The sequence below is a fragment of the Rhinopithecus bieti genome, unplaced genomic scaffold (assembly GCF_001698545.2).
Source record: "Rhinopithecus bieti isolate Rb0 unplaced genomic scaffold, ASM169854v2 scaffold_33940, whole genome shotgun sequence".
NCBI classification, from domain to species: domain Eukaryota; kingdom Metazoa; phylum Chordata; class Mammalia; order Primates; family Cercopithecidae; genus Rhinopithecus; species Rhinopithecus bieti.
In genome coordinates this window covers 488,131-504,943 of record NW_016814565.1, presented here as the reverse complement: position 1 = coordinate 504,943, position 16,813 = coordinate 488,131, and the positions used below count along the sequence as shown (strand labels likewise).

The window sequence follows — 16,813 nt, the reverse complement described above, 5'->3', positions numbered from 1 at the left end:
TATATATATGTATTTGGAAGGCCAGATGCAGTGGTATGTGTCTGTAGTCCTAGCTACTTGGGAGGCTGAGATGGCAGGAATGCTTCAGGTCAGGAGTTCAAGACCAGTGTGAGCCACATAACCTCTTTTTTTTCTGTCTCTACAAAAAAAGTTAAAATTAGCCAGGCACGATGGCATGTGCCTGCAGTCCCAGATACCCAGGAGGCTGAGCGGGAAGGGCTGCTTGAGCCCAGGAGTTAGAGGTTGCAGTGAACTATCATCTCACCACTGCACTCCAGCCTGGGCAACAGAGCAAAACCCTGTCTCTGAAAAAAAGAAAACAAAATTTATTTGGGAAAGGTGCCTCCAAGCCTCTTTGAGATTCTCAAAGTCCAGTGAGCATGTGGTTCTAATAATCATTGGAGTATACCGTACAGTCATCTGATTGCAGATGTCCAGCCTCTGCTGTGATTGGTTACTGCCTTTGCCATAGTCGTTGTTAAATATTTTGAATATCACCATTATTTACAACTAAAATATTCCCTACATTACAAATGAAACAAAAAGAAGAATAAAGAATTCAGGTTGCTGACTTAAAAGCATGCACTGGTATGGAAGGATTAATAACATTCCCTTGTGTTCATGGAGGACTTCAGATCTCTCGACTGTTTTTACAGCAATTCTTTACACTGACCCTCAGAACAACTGAGATAGAGGAGAAAGAATAGAAAAAAGGAGGGTTGTGGGAGAGAGAGCGAGAGAAACCACAAGCTCCACTTTAACAAACATAGAGGCAAGTTACAGAGGTTTTGGGTGATCTGCCCATGGTCAAAGGGAAGGTGAGTAATGGAGGCCAGGCAGGATCCCAGCAAGTGTTCTGTCCACTCAACCACCAAGCTTTGGACTGGAACATCAAGTAGGAGCAGACCAAAGGGCACAACAAACGGAACTCAGCTCATCACTTCTAGGTTGTAACACTTCCCTTCTTTTTTCTCTACTCTTTAGCTTGTCACATTTAGTTCCATGGAAACTGGCAGAGTCAGATGGATTTCAGACAACTAAAACATATGTGGGGAAAGAAGGAGACCTTCCTCAAAAATACAAACCCTTCTCTTCCCTTTTGCAGCCATCACCGAAGCAGGAGCAGCCAAAATGAAATTCAATCCCTCTGTGACTTCCAATCGAGGCAAAAACTGCAAAAGGCATTTCAATGCAACTTCCAACATTAGCAGGAAGATTATGTCTTCCCCTCTTTCCAAAGAGCTGAGACAGAAGTACAATGTGTGATCCATGCCTATCCGAAAGGTTTTGATGAAGGTCAGGTTGTATGAGGACACTATAAAAGTCAGCAAATTGGCAAAGTAGTCCAAGCTTACAGGAAGAAATATGTCATCTACATTGAATGAATGCAACGGAAAAGGCTAATGGCACAATTGTCCATGTAGACGTTCACCATAGCAAGGTGGTTCTCACTAGGCTAAAACGGGACAAAGATGGCAAAAAGATTCTTGAACAGAAAGCCAAATCTCGCCAAGTAGGAAAGGAAAAGGGCAAATACAAGGAAGAAACAATTGAGAAGATGCAGGAATAAAGTAACCTTATATACAAGCTTTGGTAAAAACTTGAAACAAAAAAAAGAAAATACAAACCTTGATCTCAATCTATAGGTTTCCTTTTGCTGGCCAACTGAGATTTAGTATGTATTGGATTGTAGTTGTAGGACGAGGGACAGGAAAAAAGTTTTTAAAAAGCTTTAAAATAAGGTACGTTAAATTGATCATAAAAAACACAACTTTTTACTTTAGCAAATATAAAATTTCTGAAGTTACATTTAGAAGCCTTATCAAAAGTAGAGGAGCAAAGATACCAGACATAAATTAATCATAAGATCCAGTTCAAGCGTTTCAATCACAGGAGAAAACTATAAATTGTAATTACTTAAACATGGTTATACAAAGTCTAGCTCTGTTGCCAAGGCTGGAGTGCAGTGGCGCGATCTGGGCTCACTGAAACCTCTACCTCCCAGGTTCAAGCGATTCTCCTGCCTCAGCCTCCCAAGTAGCTGGGATTACAGGCGCCGACCACCATGCCTGGCTAATTTTGTTTATTTTTACCACAGACAGGGTTTTACCATGTTGGCTAGGCTGGTCTCAAACTCCTGACCTCAGGTGATTCACCGGCCTTGGTCTCCCAAAGTGTTGGGATTACAGGCAAGAGCTACCATGCCTGGCCCTGAATTAAATTTTTAACAGGAGCATTATAACCTGATTATAGGCCAGGCACCATGGCTCACGCCTGTAATCTTAGCACTTTGGGAGGCTGAGGCGGGTGGATCACCTGAGGGCAGAAGTTCGAAACCAGGCCGGGCGCGGAGGCTCACGCCTGTAATCCCAGCACTTTGGGAGGCCGAAGCAGGCAGATCACCTGAGGTCAGGAGTTTGAGACCAGCCTGGCCAACATATTGAAACCCCGTCTCTACTAAAAATACAAAAATTAGCCAGGCATGTGGCACACGCCCGTAATCCCAACTATTCGGGAGGCTGAGGCAGAAGAATCTCATGAACCCAGGAAGCAGAGGCTGCAGTGAGCTGAGATTCCACTACTGCACTCCAGCCTGGGCAACAGAGGGAGACTCCGTCTCAAAAAAAGACAAGAAAAAAGAGAATTGCAAAGCGATATACAGGATGCGCACGGTGGGTCACGCCTGTAATCCCAGCACTTTGGAGGGCCAAGGTGGGCAAATCACCTGAGATCAGGAGTTCGAGACCAGCCTGGCCAATATGGTGAAACCCCGTGTCTCTGCTAAAAATACAAAAATTAGCCAGGCATGTGGCACGTGCCTGTAATCCCAGCTACTCGGGAAGCTGAGGCTGGAGAATGGCTTGAACCCAGGAGGTGGGGGTTGCAGTGAGCCAAGATTGTGCCACTATACTCCAGCCTGGGCAACAGAGAGGGACTCCGTCTCAAAAAAAAAAAAAAAGTGATATACAAAATAACACATCGTAAAATTTAGAAACTTTCTAACATTGCTCTTCTGTAAACTGAAGACAAATCATAGAGCTTTCCTAATAATATTGTCCTGTGGACTCCATGTTGAGTGTCCAAATATTATATGTCAAGAGTTCTATCAGCCAGGCTGAGTGCAAAGTCATCCCACCACTCAGCCTGGGTGACAGAACAAGAGCCTATCTCAAAAAAAAAAAAAAAAAAAGGAAAGGGAGAAAAAGGAGAGAAAGAGGAGAAGAGGAGAGGAGAGAAAGAGAAGGGGGGGGGAGGGGAGGGAAGGGAAGCGAAGGGAAGAGGAGGGGAGGGAAGGGAAGCAGATGGAAGGGAAGCGAAGAGAAGGGAAGGGAAGGGAAGGGAAAAGAAAGCAAAGGAATGTTGGGAGAATTTGACTCAAAATTTGAATTTTCAAAGGGGTGCAGTAGTGTGTGCCTCTAGTCCCAGCACTTTGGGAGGCTGAGGCAGGAAGATCACTTGAATCCAGGAGTTTAAGCCATCCTGGGCAACAGAGCAAGACTCCATCTCTAAAATAATCTTTTTTTTGGCAAAAAAGCTGTGTGAGTGAATAATGTTGGCACAACTGACAAGTCATATGTAAAACTTATTCCATCCATCCCTCGCTCCCATAAGTTGATCTTAAACATAAGATCAACATGCCAAAACAAATAGTTTTAGTAAAGAAACATGACTAGGGCTGGGCACGGTGGCTCATACCTATAATCCTACACTTTGGGAGGCCGAAGCGGGTGGATAACCTGAAATCAGGAGTTCGAGACCAGCCTGGCCAACGTGGCGAAACCCCATCTCTACTAAAAATACAAAAATCAGCCAGGCATGGTGGCATGAGCCTGTAATCCCAGCTACTGGGGGGCTGAGGCAGGAGGATCGCTTGAACCTGGGAGGCAGAGGTTGCAGTGAGCTGAGATCGTGCCACTGCACCCCAGCCTGGGCAACAGAGCAAGACTCTGTCTCAAAAAAAAAAGGAAAAGAAAAAGAAAAACATGACTAAATGTCTTTAACTCAGAACGGGAAGGGAATTTCTACACACAACACAAAATTTAGAAGTAACAGAGGAAAAAAACTAACATGTTTGGCCATGTAAAACGTCTGTATAGGGAAAAAAATCTTAGATGATTTTTTTTTAAAATCATAGAACCAAAGGTCAAATTTAAAACTGGGAAATAAAATATTAGCAATATCTGAAAGAAAAAGAACTAACGTCCTAACTCCCAAACTCATAAAAATGAATATTTAAAAAACAGAAATAGGTCAGGTGAGAATTTGAGGAGTTTGAGATCAGCCTGGGCAACGTGACAAATGCCCGTCTCTACAGAAAATACAAAAATTGGCCAGGTGCAGTGACTCACGCCTGTAATCCCAGCACTTTGGGAGGCCAAGGCAGGCAGATCATGAGGTCAGGAGATCGAGACCATCCTGGCTAACACGGGAAAACCCCATCTCTACTAAAAATACAAAAAATTAGCCGGTCACGGTGGCAGGGGCCTGTAGTCCCAGCTACTGGGAGGCTGAGGCAGGAGAATGGCGTGAATCCAGGAGGCGGAGCTTGCAGTGAGCCGAGATCGCACCACTGCACTCCAGCCTAGGTAAGAGCGAGACTAGGTCTCAAAAAAATAAAAATAAAGAAAATACAAAAATTAGCTGAGTGTGGTGGCATGCACCTGTAGTCCCAGCTACTTTTGGGAGGCTGAGAGAGGAGGATGGCTTGAGCCTGGAAGGTGAAGGCTGCAGTGAGTTGTGATCATGCCACTGTACTTCACCCTGGGAGACAGAGCCAGACCCTGTCTCAAAAAAGGAGAGGAGAGGAGAGGAGGGGAGAGGAGGGAGAGGGGGTAAGAGAAGGGAGAGAAGAGGGAAGAGGAGAGGGAGGAGAGGTAAGAGGAGAGGGAAGAGAAGGAAAGGAAAGGAGAAGGAAAGGAATTGCTAATCATGGTTGTCTCTAGAGAATGCAACTACTTTTACTGTATAGGAGTAGTTATTACTATAGTCATAATTCGTTACAATTTTTTTAAAGAAAAAAGATAAATTTTGAAAAGTAACAGCTGGTCCAAGTGAAGTGCAGTGATGTTTAAAACTCGTTGATCACAATCAGTTACAGTTTTCTTTGTTTTTTCTCCATTCACACTGCATTACATGACTAGCCTTCAAAAAAATTTTTTTGATTTTTAAACATTTCCAAAAGTAGAACTGTCAAAGAGAATGCAAGCTTTTCACATAGTTATAAGTTGAGGCTACTCCTTATCCTCTACTGTAAAAGGACTATTTTTCAGTTGGCGTATGATAATTTCATATATATAACTGAATATAGAAAACCAACCAATGTGTGCTACTAAATCAATGTCACACTTTTTATTTTAATACATAACTTTTTTTGAGGATGCACCCAGGAAAAAATACAAGTCACAGGACACCTGCAACCTGTGCTTTCCTCAATGCCACTCATATAATCTAAACCAAATTAAGTATTTTAACAGAAAATTAATTTGTCAGAAATAAAATATACCTAACTCCTCTTACCTGCCATAGATCCAGCCATTAATCTGTGCACATGACCCGAAATTCCCAGCTTCGTAGTAATTAACTAGAAAACAAGAACACTGAATTAAATGAGATATTTTTTTCTTTTCTTTTTTTTAAATGAGATATTTTTTAAATGCTGCCCATTTTACTGTTTAATAATGAAGATTTATTTCAAGAGTTACAGGACTAATAAAAAGAAAATTAATAATAAATGTGAACGAAATGAGCACAATTAAATACAGCTTGGCAGTATTATATCACAGCAAAAAGGGATGTTTCCTCTGTAGTCTCTGCTTTAATTTGTTGCATTTCTGCAGAAGCAAGCTAGCTTAGAATTGCTAAATATATGATACTGTGTATTAAGGAACACAAACCCTTAACAAGTGACCCAGGGTAGTAGGAATAAATTGCTACTTTTTTTTTTTTTTTTTTTGAGACGGAGTCTCACTCTGTGTCCCAGGCTGGATTGCAGTGGCGCAATCTCAGCTCACTGCAACCTTCGCCTCCTAGGTTCAAGAGATTCTCCTGCCTCAGCCTCCCAAGTAGCTGGGACTACAGCCACACACCACTACGCCCGGCTAATTTTTTATTTTTTAGTAGAGACGGGGTTTCACCATATTGGTCAGGCTGGTCTCAAACTCCTGACCTCAGGTGATCCACCTACCTCGGCCTCCCAAAGTGCTGGGATTATAGGCGTAAGCCACCGCACCTGGCCTAATTTTTTATTTTTATTTTTTTTAATGCTTTATAGACAATGAAGTCCTGATATATAAATGGTATCAATTCTCTCTGGCTGACTAGCTTAGAAGCTTAGAATGTTGCTCCGATCTCTGCTGCTTGTTCTTTTTTTTTTTTTTTTTTGAGATGGGGTCTCACTCTGTCTCCCAGGCTGGAGTGCAGTGGTGCGATCTCCACTCATTGCAAGCTCCGCCTCCCGGGTTCACACCATTCTCCTGCCTCAGCCTCCTGAGTAGCTGGGTTCCACCATGTTAGCCAGGATGGTCTCGATCTCCTGACCTCGTGATACACCCAGGCTGGAGTGCAATGGCACAATCTTGGCTCACTGCAACCTCCATATCCCGGGTTCAAGCGATTCTCCTGCCTCAGCCTCCTGAGTAGCTGAGATTACAGGCATATGCCACCACATTGGCTAATTTTGTATTTTTAGTAGAGAAGGGGTTTCTCCATATTGGTCAGGCTGGTCTTGAACTTCTGACCTCAGCTGATCCTCCCGCCTCAGCCTCCCAAAGTGCTGTGATTACAAGTGTGAGCCACTGCGCCCAGCCAGTTTCACTATTTTATTTAATAAGAAAATCCAAAGTCACAGTGTTCCTCTCCTACAATCAAGTAACAAAAAGCACACTAAAGGCTGGAGCCCACGGATGGCTTGGGCCCAGGAGTTTGAGATTAGCATGGGCAACACAGTGAGACCCCACCTCTACAAAATGTTTTTTAAAAAATTAGCCAGGCCTCCTCTCCACCACTGAAAAAGAAAGAAAGAAAGAAAAAAAAATTAGCTGGGGATGGTGGCACATGCCTCTAGTGCCTGTCACTCAGGAGGCTGAAATGGGAGAATTGCTTGAGCCCATGAGGTTGAGGCTGCAGTAAGCCATGACCACATCACTGCACTCCAGTCTAGGAGACAGAGAAACTATCTCAAAAAAGAAAGAATAGAATAGAATAGAATAGAATAGAATAGAATAGAATAGAATAGAATAGAATAGAATAGAATAGAATAGAGGGAGGGAAGGAGGGAAGGGAAACACATTAAAAATATATTAATATTTTATGGATTTATTATTATCTTCTTTAAAGATACTCTAGCTTTCATTCATTAGGAGTGAACATAAAGAATTTACTTGGCTGGGTGCAGTGGCTATGCCTGTAATCCCAAGACTTTGGGAGGCCAAGGCGGGGGATCACCTGACATCAGGAGTTCCAGACCAGCCTGACCAACATGGTGAAACCCCGCCTCTACTAAAAATACAAAATTAGCCAGGCATGGTGGTGCATGCCTGTAAGAATGTAGGAGGCAGAGATTGCAGTAGGCCAAGATCATGTCATTGCACTCCAGCCTAGGGAACAAAAGTGAAACTCCGTCTCAAAAAATAAATAAATAAATAACTCATAACTGACTAACAATTCTGGAATCCGGAACTCCAAAGACAATTTCTATTTAAAAGCTTAAGCTATCACAAGTTTTATTCCTTTAAAAAGGCATTGCTATATCAAAAGTAACTTTTTGGCCTAGTACCATGGCTCATGCCTGCAAGACCAACACTTTGGGAGGCCAGGAGTTCGAGACAAGCCTGGCCAAAATGGCAAAGCCCTGTCTCTACTAAAAATACAAAAATTGGCCAGGCATGGTGGCACAGGCCTGTAATCCCAGCCACTCAGGAGGCTGAGGCAGGAGAACTGCTTAAACCTAGGAGGTGGAGGTTGCAGTGAGCCTTTCAAAATCGTGTCACTGTACTCCAGCCTGGGCAGCGAGACTCTATCTCAAAAATTAAAAAAAAAAAAATTAAAAATTTAAAATATGAAACTTTTACATATTTTTAAATGTCCAAAGCAAATGCCTGGTCAAGCATGCATGATATTCAACAATGCAAAAGAGAAAAGATCAAAGTTTAACTACCGTTTTATAATGCTCAAATGCCATAAACTGGATTGCACCATAGGGAAAGATTCGAATCATCATTGCACCATTTCCTTTATACAATCCAAGGAATCCTTCTTTTTGAGGAACAGCACGTAATGCAGAAAATACTCCTATTTTAGAGGAAAATGCTGTTAAAACAGAGAAAATTACCTAAATCTAAATTTTCATGACAACCACAGATGAAGATTAATGTGCCATCACTTGGGATATAATTTTGCTTAAGGGATTACATGAATAGTAATTTCTATAAAACAGCTAAACCGCCGGGCGCGGTGGCTCAAGCCTGGAATCCCAGCACTTTGGGAGGCCCGAGACGGTGCGGGATCACAAGCGGTCAGGAGATCAAGACCAATCCTGGGGCTAACATGGGAAACCCCGTCCTACTAAAAAATACAAAAAAACTAGCCCGGGCGATTCCTGTGCGGCCGGGCCTGTAGTCCCATGCTACTCGGGAGGCTGAGTTGCCAGGGGAGGAATGCGTGAACCCGGGAGGCGGAGCTTTGCAAGTGAGCTGAGATCCGGCCACTGCACTCCAGCCCGGGCGACGAGCAGACTCCGCTCAAAAAAAAAAAAAAATAGGCCGGGCGCGGTGGCTCAAGGCCTGTAATCCAGCACTTTGGAGCCGCCGACGGGCGGATCACGAGGTCAGGAGATCGAGACCATCCTGGCTAACACAGTGAAACCCCGTCTCTACTAAAAATACAAAAACTAGCCCGGGCGAAGGTGGCGAGCGCTGTATCCCAGCTACTTTGGGAGGCTGAGGCGGATGAGAATGGCGTAAAACCGGGGGCGGACTTGCAGTGAGCTGAGAATCCGGCCACTGGCACTCCAGGCCTGGTCGACAGAGCGAGCTCCGCCTCAAAAAAAAAAAAAAAAAAAAAAAAAAAACAGCTAAACCTACTAAAATACAAATATATATCCAAATAATATAAATAAGCACACCCCATATAATATAAAACCTACTGTAGAAACAGCTACAAATTACAACAAATTCTATTTATAATAATAGCAAATTATATTAAACTATAGCAATCTAAAAAATATTAACAATAGAAATATATGCAAGGTCTAGGTTTGCACTAAAGATGATCTACCCTTTTTTTTTTTCTTTTGAGACAGAGTTTCATTCATGTTGCCCCAGCTGGAGCTCAGCGGAGTGATCTGGGCTCCCTGCAACCTCTTCCTCCCTGCAATCTCCGCCTCCCAGGTTCAAATGATTCTCCTGCCTCAGCCTCCCAAGTAGCTGGGATTACAGGTGCCTGCCACCACGCCCAGCTAATTTTTGCATTTTTAGTAGAAACGGGGTTTCACCATGTTGGCCAGGCTGGTCTCGAACTCCTGACCTCGTGATCCACCCGTCTCGGTCTCCCAAAGTGCTGGGATTACAGGCGTGACCCACCACGCCTGGCCCTGAAGATGATCTACTCTTATCTGGAATAATGAAGGCAGGTTTCAGAGGCCTACCCAGATACATGTGTTTTGTTTGTTCACATAAAGAGACTTTTAAATAAAAGAAGCAAATAAAAAGACTACCTATTAATACTCTTTAAGTGTGGGGGCAAATTTTCATTATTAGGACACTTTAGGAATAATGATAAACAAAGGGCTGAGTTGTAATCTATATACAGTGATATTCTGAGCTTTCTAACTGACAAGTAAAAAATATAGATATAGATACATCTATATATAGTGATATCTTTATTACTTTATTAACATCAGTCACTAATCCTACAAGCAGTATACAGACTTCTCAAAAACACATGACTACTTCCATTATTCAACAATTTAAATTCAGGTTCCCTTTCAAATTTTTCAAGCAAACTTTTTTTTTTTTTTTTTTTATACTTTAAGTTCTAGGGTACATGTGCATGACGTGCAGGTTTGTTACATATGTATACTTGTGCCATGTTGGTGTGCTGCACCCATCAACTCGTCAGCACCCATCAATTCATCATTTATATCATGTATAACTCCCCAATGCAATCCCTCCCTCCTCCCCCCTCAAGCAAACTTTTGATCAAATATGAAAGTAAATCACCAGGCTCATTTCAAATTTTAGACTGCAAATAACCTTTTCAGTCCTTCTCAGTAATTAAAATTGTAGGTACTTATTAACATCCAAAAGATATATCCCAAAAGTATCTCACAATAAGCAGATATCTAAATGGACTAACATTCTGTTAAGAAGAATCCTGGCGCTGCGTGGTGGCTCATGCCTGTAATCCCAGCACTTTGGGAGGACGAGGCAGGTGGATCACCTGAGGGCAGGAGTTTGAGACCAGCCTGGGCAATATGGTGAAACCTCGTCTCTACTAAAAATACAAAAATTAGGCAGGCATGGTGTCGTGCGCCTGTAATCCCAGGTACTCAGGAGGCTGAGGCAGCCTGACCTACATGATGAAACTCTGTCTCTACTAAAAATACAAAAATTAGCTGGAAGTGGTGGCGGGTGCCTGTAATCCCAGCTACTAGGGAGTCTGAAGCAGGAGAACTTTTTGAACCCGGGAGGCAGAGGTTGCAGTGAGCCAAGATCGTGACACTGCACTCCAGCCTGGGCAACCAGTGAAACTCTGTCTCAAAAAAACAAAACAAACTGGGATAAGGAGAAATTTTAAATATACTCCTTCCTTATAATTTGAGGAAAATAATTTTAACTTAAAATAAGAAGTACAACCAGGCACAGAGGCTCATGCCAATAGTCTGAGCACTTTGTGGGGCCAAGGTGGGAGGATCGCTTGGGCCCAGGAATTTGACACCAACCAGCCTGACTCAGCCTCCCAAAGTGCTGGGATTACAGGCGTGAGCCACCGCACCTGGCCTTTGTCCTTTTTTTAATACAGTTTTTTTTTTTTTTTTTTTTTGAGACATGGTCTTATTCTGTCACCCAGGCTGGAGTGCAGTGGTGTGATCACAGCTCACAGCAGCCTCTACCTCCTGGGCCCAAGCAATCTTCCTGCCTCAGCCTCCTGAATTGCTGGGACTAAAGGCAAGCGCCACCATGAGAACAGCCTGACCAACATGGTGAAACCTCATCTCTACTAAAAATACAAAAATTAGCCCAGCATGGTGGCACGCACCTGTAATCCCAGCTATTTGGGAGGCTAAGGTTGAAACCAGGAGGCAAAGGTTGCAGTGAGCCAAGATCGCGCTACTGCTCTCTAGCCTGGGTAACAGAGCAAGACTCCATCTCAAAAAATAATAAATACATAAATAAAAGACATATAAAATAAAAACATGTCTTTGATGCCTTGGAAGTAATGTCACGCTTTTTTTTTTTTTTTTTGAGACGGAGTCTTGCTCTGTCGCCCGGGCTGGAGTGCAGTGGCCGGATCTCAGCTCACTGCAAGCTCCGCCTCCCGGGTTTACGCCATTCTCCTGCCTCAGCCTCCCGAGTAGCTGGGACTACAGGCGCCCGCCACCTCGCCCGGCTAGTTTTTTGTAGTTTTAGTAGAGACGGGGTTTCACCGTGTTAGCCAGGTTGGTCTCAATCTCCTGACCTCGTGATCCGCCTGTCTCGGCCTCCCAAAGTGCTGGGATTACAGGCTTGAGCCACCGCGCCCGGCTATGTCACACTTTTTATAAAAGAAGTTGGAGTAGAAGTAATAGTTTTGTCCGATAACATATCTTTATCATCTGTGAAAAAATCATGTTTAAAAAAGCAAAATTTTAGGGGCTGGGTGCAGTGGCTCACGCCTGTAATCCCAGCACTTTGGGAGGCCAAAGTGGGTGGATCATCTGAGGTCAGGAGTTCGAGACCAGTCTGGCCAACATGATGAAACCCTGTCTCTACTAAAAATACACACACACACACAAAATTAGCCAGGTGTGGTGGTGAGCACCTGTACTCCCAGCTACTCGGGAGGCTGAGGCAGAATTGCTTGAACCCGGAAGGCCAAGGTTACAGTGAGCCGAGATCACACCGTTGCACTCCAGCCTGGGTGACAAGAGTGAAACTACGTCTCAAAAAATAAAAAAATGGATAGGGCGCAATGGCTCACGCCTGTAATTCCAGCGCTTTGGGAGGCCGAAGCAGGCAGATCACCAGGTCAGGAGATCGAGACCATCCTGGCTAACATGGTGAAACTCCATGTCTACTAAAAACACAAAAGATCAGTCAGGCGTGGTGGCATGTGCCTGTAGTCCTAGCTACTCGAGAGGCTGAGGCAGGAGAATTGCTTGAATCTGGGAGGCAGAGGTTGCAGTGAGCCGAGATCATGCCACTGCACTCCAGCCTGGGCGACAGAGCAAGACTCCATCTCAAAATAAATAAACACATGAAAAAAATTTTCGAAAAAAAGCAAAATTTTAAAAAACTATCTTATACCTACAAAAAGTGGAGAGGTACCTGGAATAAAATGCTTAAAAACTTTAAAAAAAAAATTAAGGTTGGGTGCAGTGGCTTACTCCTGTAATCCCAGCACTCTGGGAGACCGAAGTGGGCAGATCATGAGGTCAGGAAGTTGAGACCAGCCTGGTCAACATAGTGAAACCCCATCTGTACAAAACATACTAGGGCTTGGTGGCAGGCACTTGTAATTTGAGCTACTTGGGAGACTGAGGCAGGAGAATCTGGCCTTGAACCTGGGAGGTAGAGGTTGCAGTGAGCCAAGATTATGTCATTGAACTCCAGCCTGGGCAACAAGAGTGAAACTCCGTTTCAAAAAAGAAAAATTAAATTAAATTAAAAGCCACCAAAACAGATTTATTTTTTTTGAGGGGGCTTGTATATATTAAAAATAGAGGACATTCCAAAGGCTACTACAATAGTTCACTGTTGCACTCCAGGAATTCACTCCAAATTTTATACGCTTTGTAGGGTATACTGTAACCAGGGTACACTGTAACCCACAGCATGCAGCCCTATAGAGCGTGAAATCTAATATGAATATGTAACCTAATGACTGCAAATCAGGGAACAAAACAACACACATCAGCACAGGCAGGAGGTTAAAGGAATAAAAGAATCCTGTTCAGGCACTGATACGCAGGGTCATTGTAAAACACTCCAAGACACTGGGTAATATAATTCTTCTCCATTTTATCCTCAATTTAGACAGTTTTTTGGCCGGGCGCGGTGGCTCAAGCCTGTAATCCCAGCACTTTGGGAGGCCGAGACGGGCGGATCACGAGGTCAGGAGATCGAGACCACCCTGGCTAACACGGTGAAACCCCGTCTCTACTAAAAAATACAAAAAACTAGCCGGGCGAGGTGGCGGGCGCCTGTAGTCCCAGCTACTCGGGAGGCTGAGGCAGGAGAATGGCGTGAACCCGGGAGGCGGAGCTTGCAGTGAGCTGAGATCCGGCCACTGCACTCCAGCCTGGGTGACAGAGCGAGACTCTGTCTCAAAAAAAAAAAAGAATCCTGTTCAGACACTGATATGCAGGGTCATTGTAAAACACTCCAAGACACTGGGTAATATCATTCTTCTCCATTTTATCCTCAATTTAGACAGTTTTTTATAATCTCTCAACAAGTTCACAGGTCTAATTCTTTCTTTCATTTTTGGAAACAGAGTCTCACTCTGTTGCCCAGGCTGGACTGCAGTGGCACGATCACAGCTCACTGCAGCCTCAAATGCTTAGGATCAGGCAAGCCTCCCACCTTAGCCTCCCAAGAGTACTGGGACTACAGGCACATGCAACCACACGCATTTAATTTTTTTTTTTTTTTATGATGGGTCTCACTCTATCGCCCAGGCTGGAGTACAGTGGCACAATCTTGGCTCACTGCAACCTCTACCTCCTGGGTTCAAGCAATTCTCCTGCCTCAACCTCCTCAGTAGCTGGAATTACAGGTCTGCGCCACCATGCCTGGACAATTTTTGTATTTTTAGTAGAGACTAAAATACAAAAATTTTGTATTTTACGGGGTTTCACCGTATTGGCTAGGCTTACACATATTTAATTTTGATTCTTTGTATACATGAGCAATAAACTGTGTGAGGAAGAATTCATTGCAGAGGCAGGGCACAGTGACTCATGCCAGTAATCAAAGCACTTTGGGAGGCCAAGTCAGGTGGGTCAAACAGCTTGAGCCCAGAAGTCTGAGACCAGCCTTGGCAATATAGAGAGACCTTGTCTCTACAAAAAAATTTAAGACACGCTGTCGCAAATAAATACATACATACATATATAAATACATAAATAAGTCTAATAAAAACTAAATTAAAGGCCGGGCGCAGTGGCTCAAGCCTGTAATCCCAGCACTTTGGGAGGCCGAGACAGGCGGATCACGAGGTCAGAAGATCGAGACCATCCTGGCTAACACGGTGAAACCCCGTCTCTACTAAAATACAAAAACTAGCCGGGCGAGGTGGCAGGTGCCTGTAGTCCCAGCTACTCGGGAGGCTGAGGCAGGAGAATGGCGTAAACCCGGGAAGCGGAGCTTGCAGTGAGCTGAGATCTGGCCACTGCACTCCAGTCCGGGCGACAGAGCGAGACTCTGCCTCAAAAAAAAAAAAAAAAAAAAAAAAAAAAAAAAAAAAAAAAACTAAATTAAAGATAAATGATAATTCACTCCTGGATATGAAGATAGTTGCAATTTTCCTATTTCAAAGTACAGACTTCCTCAGTATTAAAAATGTCAGCTGGGGCTGGAAGTGGTAACTCATGCCTATAATCCCAGCACTTTGGGAGGCCGAGGCAGGTGGATCGACTGAGGTCAGGAGTTCGAGACCAGCCTGACCAACATAGTGAAGCCCCATCTCTACTAACTATACAAAAAATTAGCTGGGCATGGTGGCGGGTGCCTGTAATCCCAGCTATTCGGGAGGCTGAGGCAGGAGAATTGCTTGAACCTGGGAGGCGGAGTTTGCAGCGAGCTGAGATCACGCCATTGCACTCCAGCCTAGGCAACAAGAGCGAGACTCCGTCTCAAAAAAAAAAATTTTTTTTGGCTGGGTGGTAAGGTCCCACGCAGTAATCCTAGCACTTTGGGAGGCCAAGGCAAGAGGATCACTTGAAGTCATGAGTTACAGACCAGCCTGGGGAACAAGTGAGACCTACTCTCTATTTTTTTTTTTTTAATAAAAAATAAGAAACCAGCCTGGCCAAATATAATGAAACCCTGTCTTTACCAAAAATACAAAAATTAGCTGGGCGCAGTGGTGCATGCCTGTAATCCCAGATACATAGGAGGCTGACACAGGAGAATTGCTTGAACCCAGGAGGCAGAAGATACCATGAGCTGAGATTGCCCCACTGCACTCCAGCCTGGGCAATAGAGTAAGACCATCTCAAAAAAAGAAAAAAAAAAAAAGAGAAAAAAGAAAAGAAAAAATATTTACAAGAAAATGAGTTACAATTAATATACTGCATAAATATCCATTCAGGATTGTAAGAATGACACTTTTAAAATGCAGTTGGAAAAATAACTGATTGTTATTCACCCTGTTAAACATCTTTCTATAACACGATATTATAAAAATCAAGCACAGTGGCCACGCGTGGTGACTCACGCCTTTAATCCCAGTACTTAGGGAGGACAAGGCGGGCAGATCACCTGAGGTTGGGAATTCGAGACCAGCCTGGTAAACACAGTGAAATCCCATCTCTAGTAAAAATACAAAAATTAACCAGACATGGTGGCACACACCTGTAATCCCAGCTAGTCAGGAGGCTGAGGCAGGAGAATAGCTTGAACCCAGGAGGCAGAGGTTGCAGTGAGCTGAGACTGAGCCAGCCTGGGCAACAGAACAAGACTCCATCTCAGAAAGAAAGAAAAAAACTAACACAAATAATCTTTTGGCCCGGAGCAGTGGCGTATGCCTATAATTTCAATACTTTGGGAGGCCACAATACTTTGGGAGGCCAAGACAGGCAGATTATTTGAGGTTAGGAGTTCGAGGCCAGCCAACATGGCGAAACCCTGTCTCTACTGAAAATACAAAAATTAGCCAGTCATGGTGGCGGGTACCTGTAATCCCAGCTACTCGTGAGGATGAGGCATGAGAATGGCTTGAACCCTGGAGAAGGAGGTTTCAGTGAGCCAAGATCATGCCACAGTACTACAGTCTCTGGGCAAGAGAGCAAGAATTTGTCTCAAAAAAATAGTAATAATAATAAGCTGGGTGCGGTGGCTTACACCTGTAATCCCAGCACTTTGAGAGGCTGAGATGGGCAGATCACAAGATCACGAGTTCTGGACCAGCCTGGCCAATATGGTGAAACCCCGTACCTACTAAAAAATACAAAAGTTGGCCGGGCGCGGTGGCTCAAGCCTGTAATCCCAGCACTTTGGGAGGCCGAGACGGGCGGATCACGAGGTCAGGAGATCGAGACCATCCTGGCTAACATAGTGAAACCCCGTCTCTACTAAAAATACAAAAACTAGCCGGGCGAGGTGGCGGGCGCCTGTAGTCCCAGCTACTCGGGAGGCTGAGGCGGGAGAATGGCGCAAACCCGGGAGGCGGAGCTTGCAGTGAGCTGAGATCCGGCCACTGTACTCCAGTCCGGGCGACAGAGCGAGACTCCGCCTCAAAAAAAAAAAAAAAAGAATTTTAGTAGCTATCAGCTGGGCACAGTGGCTCATGCCTGTAATCCCAGCACTTTGGGAGGCCGAGATGGGCGGATCACGAGGTCAGGAGATCGAGACCATCCTGGCTAACACAGTGAAACCCCGTCTCTACTAAAAAT

General features: G+C 44.2%; 1 protein-coding gene and 1 pseudogene across 5 annotated transcripts in view; one reads left to right on the top strand and one right to left on the bottom strand.

The window, feature by feature from the left end:
• SLC25A16 (solute carrier family 25 member 16) overlaps positions 1-16,813 on the bottom strand; it is a 32,932-nt gene that overhangs the window by 2,950 nt on the left and 13,169 nt on the right. For 2 of the 4 annotated variants that reach the window (XM_017851407.1, XM_017851409.1), the window contains exons 3-5: positions 8,156-8,289; positions 5,518-5,581; positions 1,629-1,665 (exon numbers count right to left, since the gene is read on the bottom strand). In XM_017851407.1, the coding sequence (XP_017706896.1) occupies positions 1,629-1,665; positions 5,518-5,581; positions 8,156-8,289 (235 nt within the window). The remainder of the gene's footprint in view (positions 1-1,628; positions 1,666-5,517; positions 5,582-8,155; positions 8,290-16,813) is intronic. The other 2 variants (XM_017851408.1, XM_017851410.1) reach the window with 1 other exon arrangement.
• LOC108514887 (60S ribosomal protein L26-like) lies at positions 276-2,022 on the top strand (annotated as a pseudogene). The gene has a single exon (XR_001881367.1). The product of XR_001881367.1 is annotated as a 60S ribosomal protein L26-like (transcript).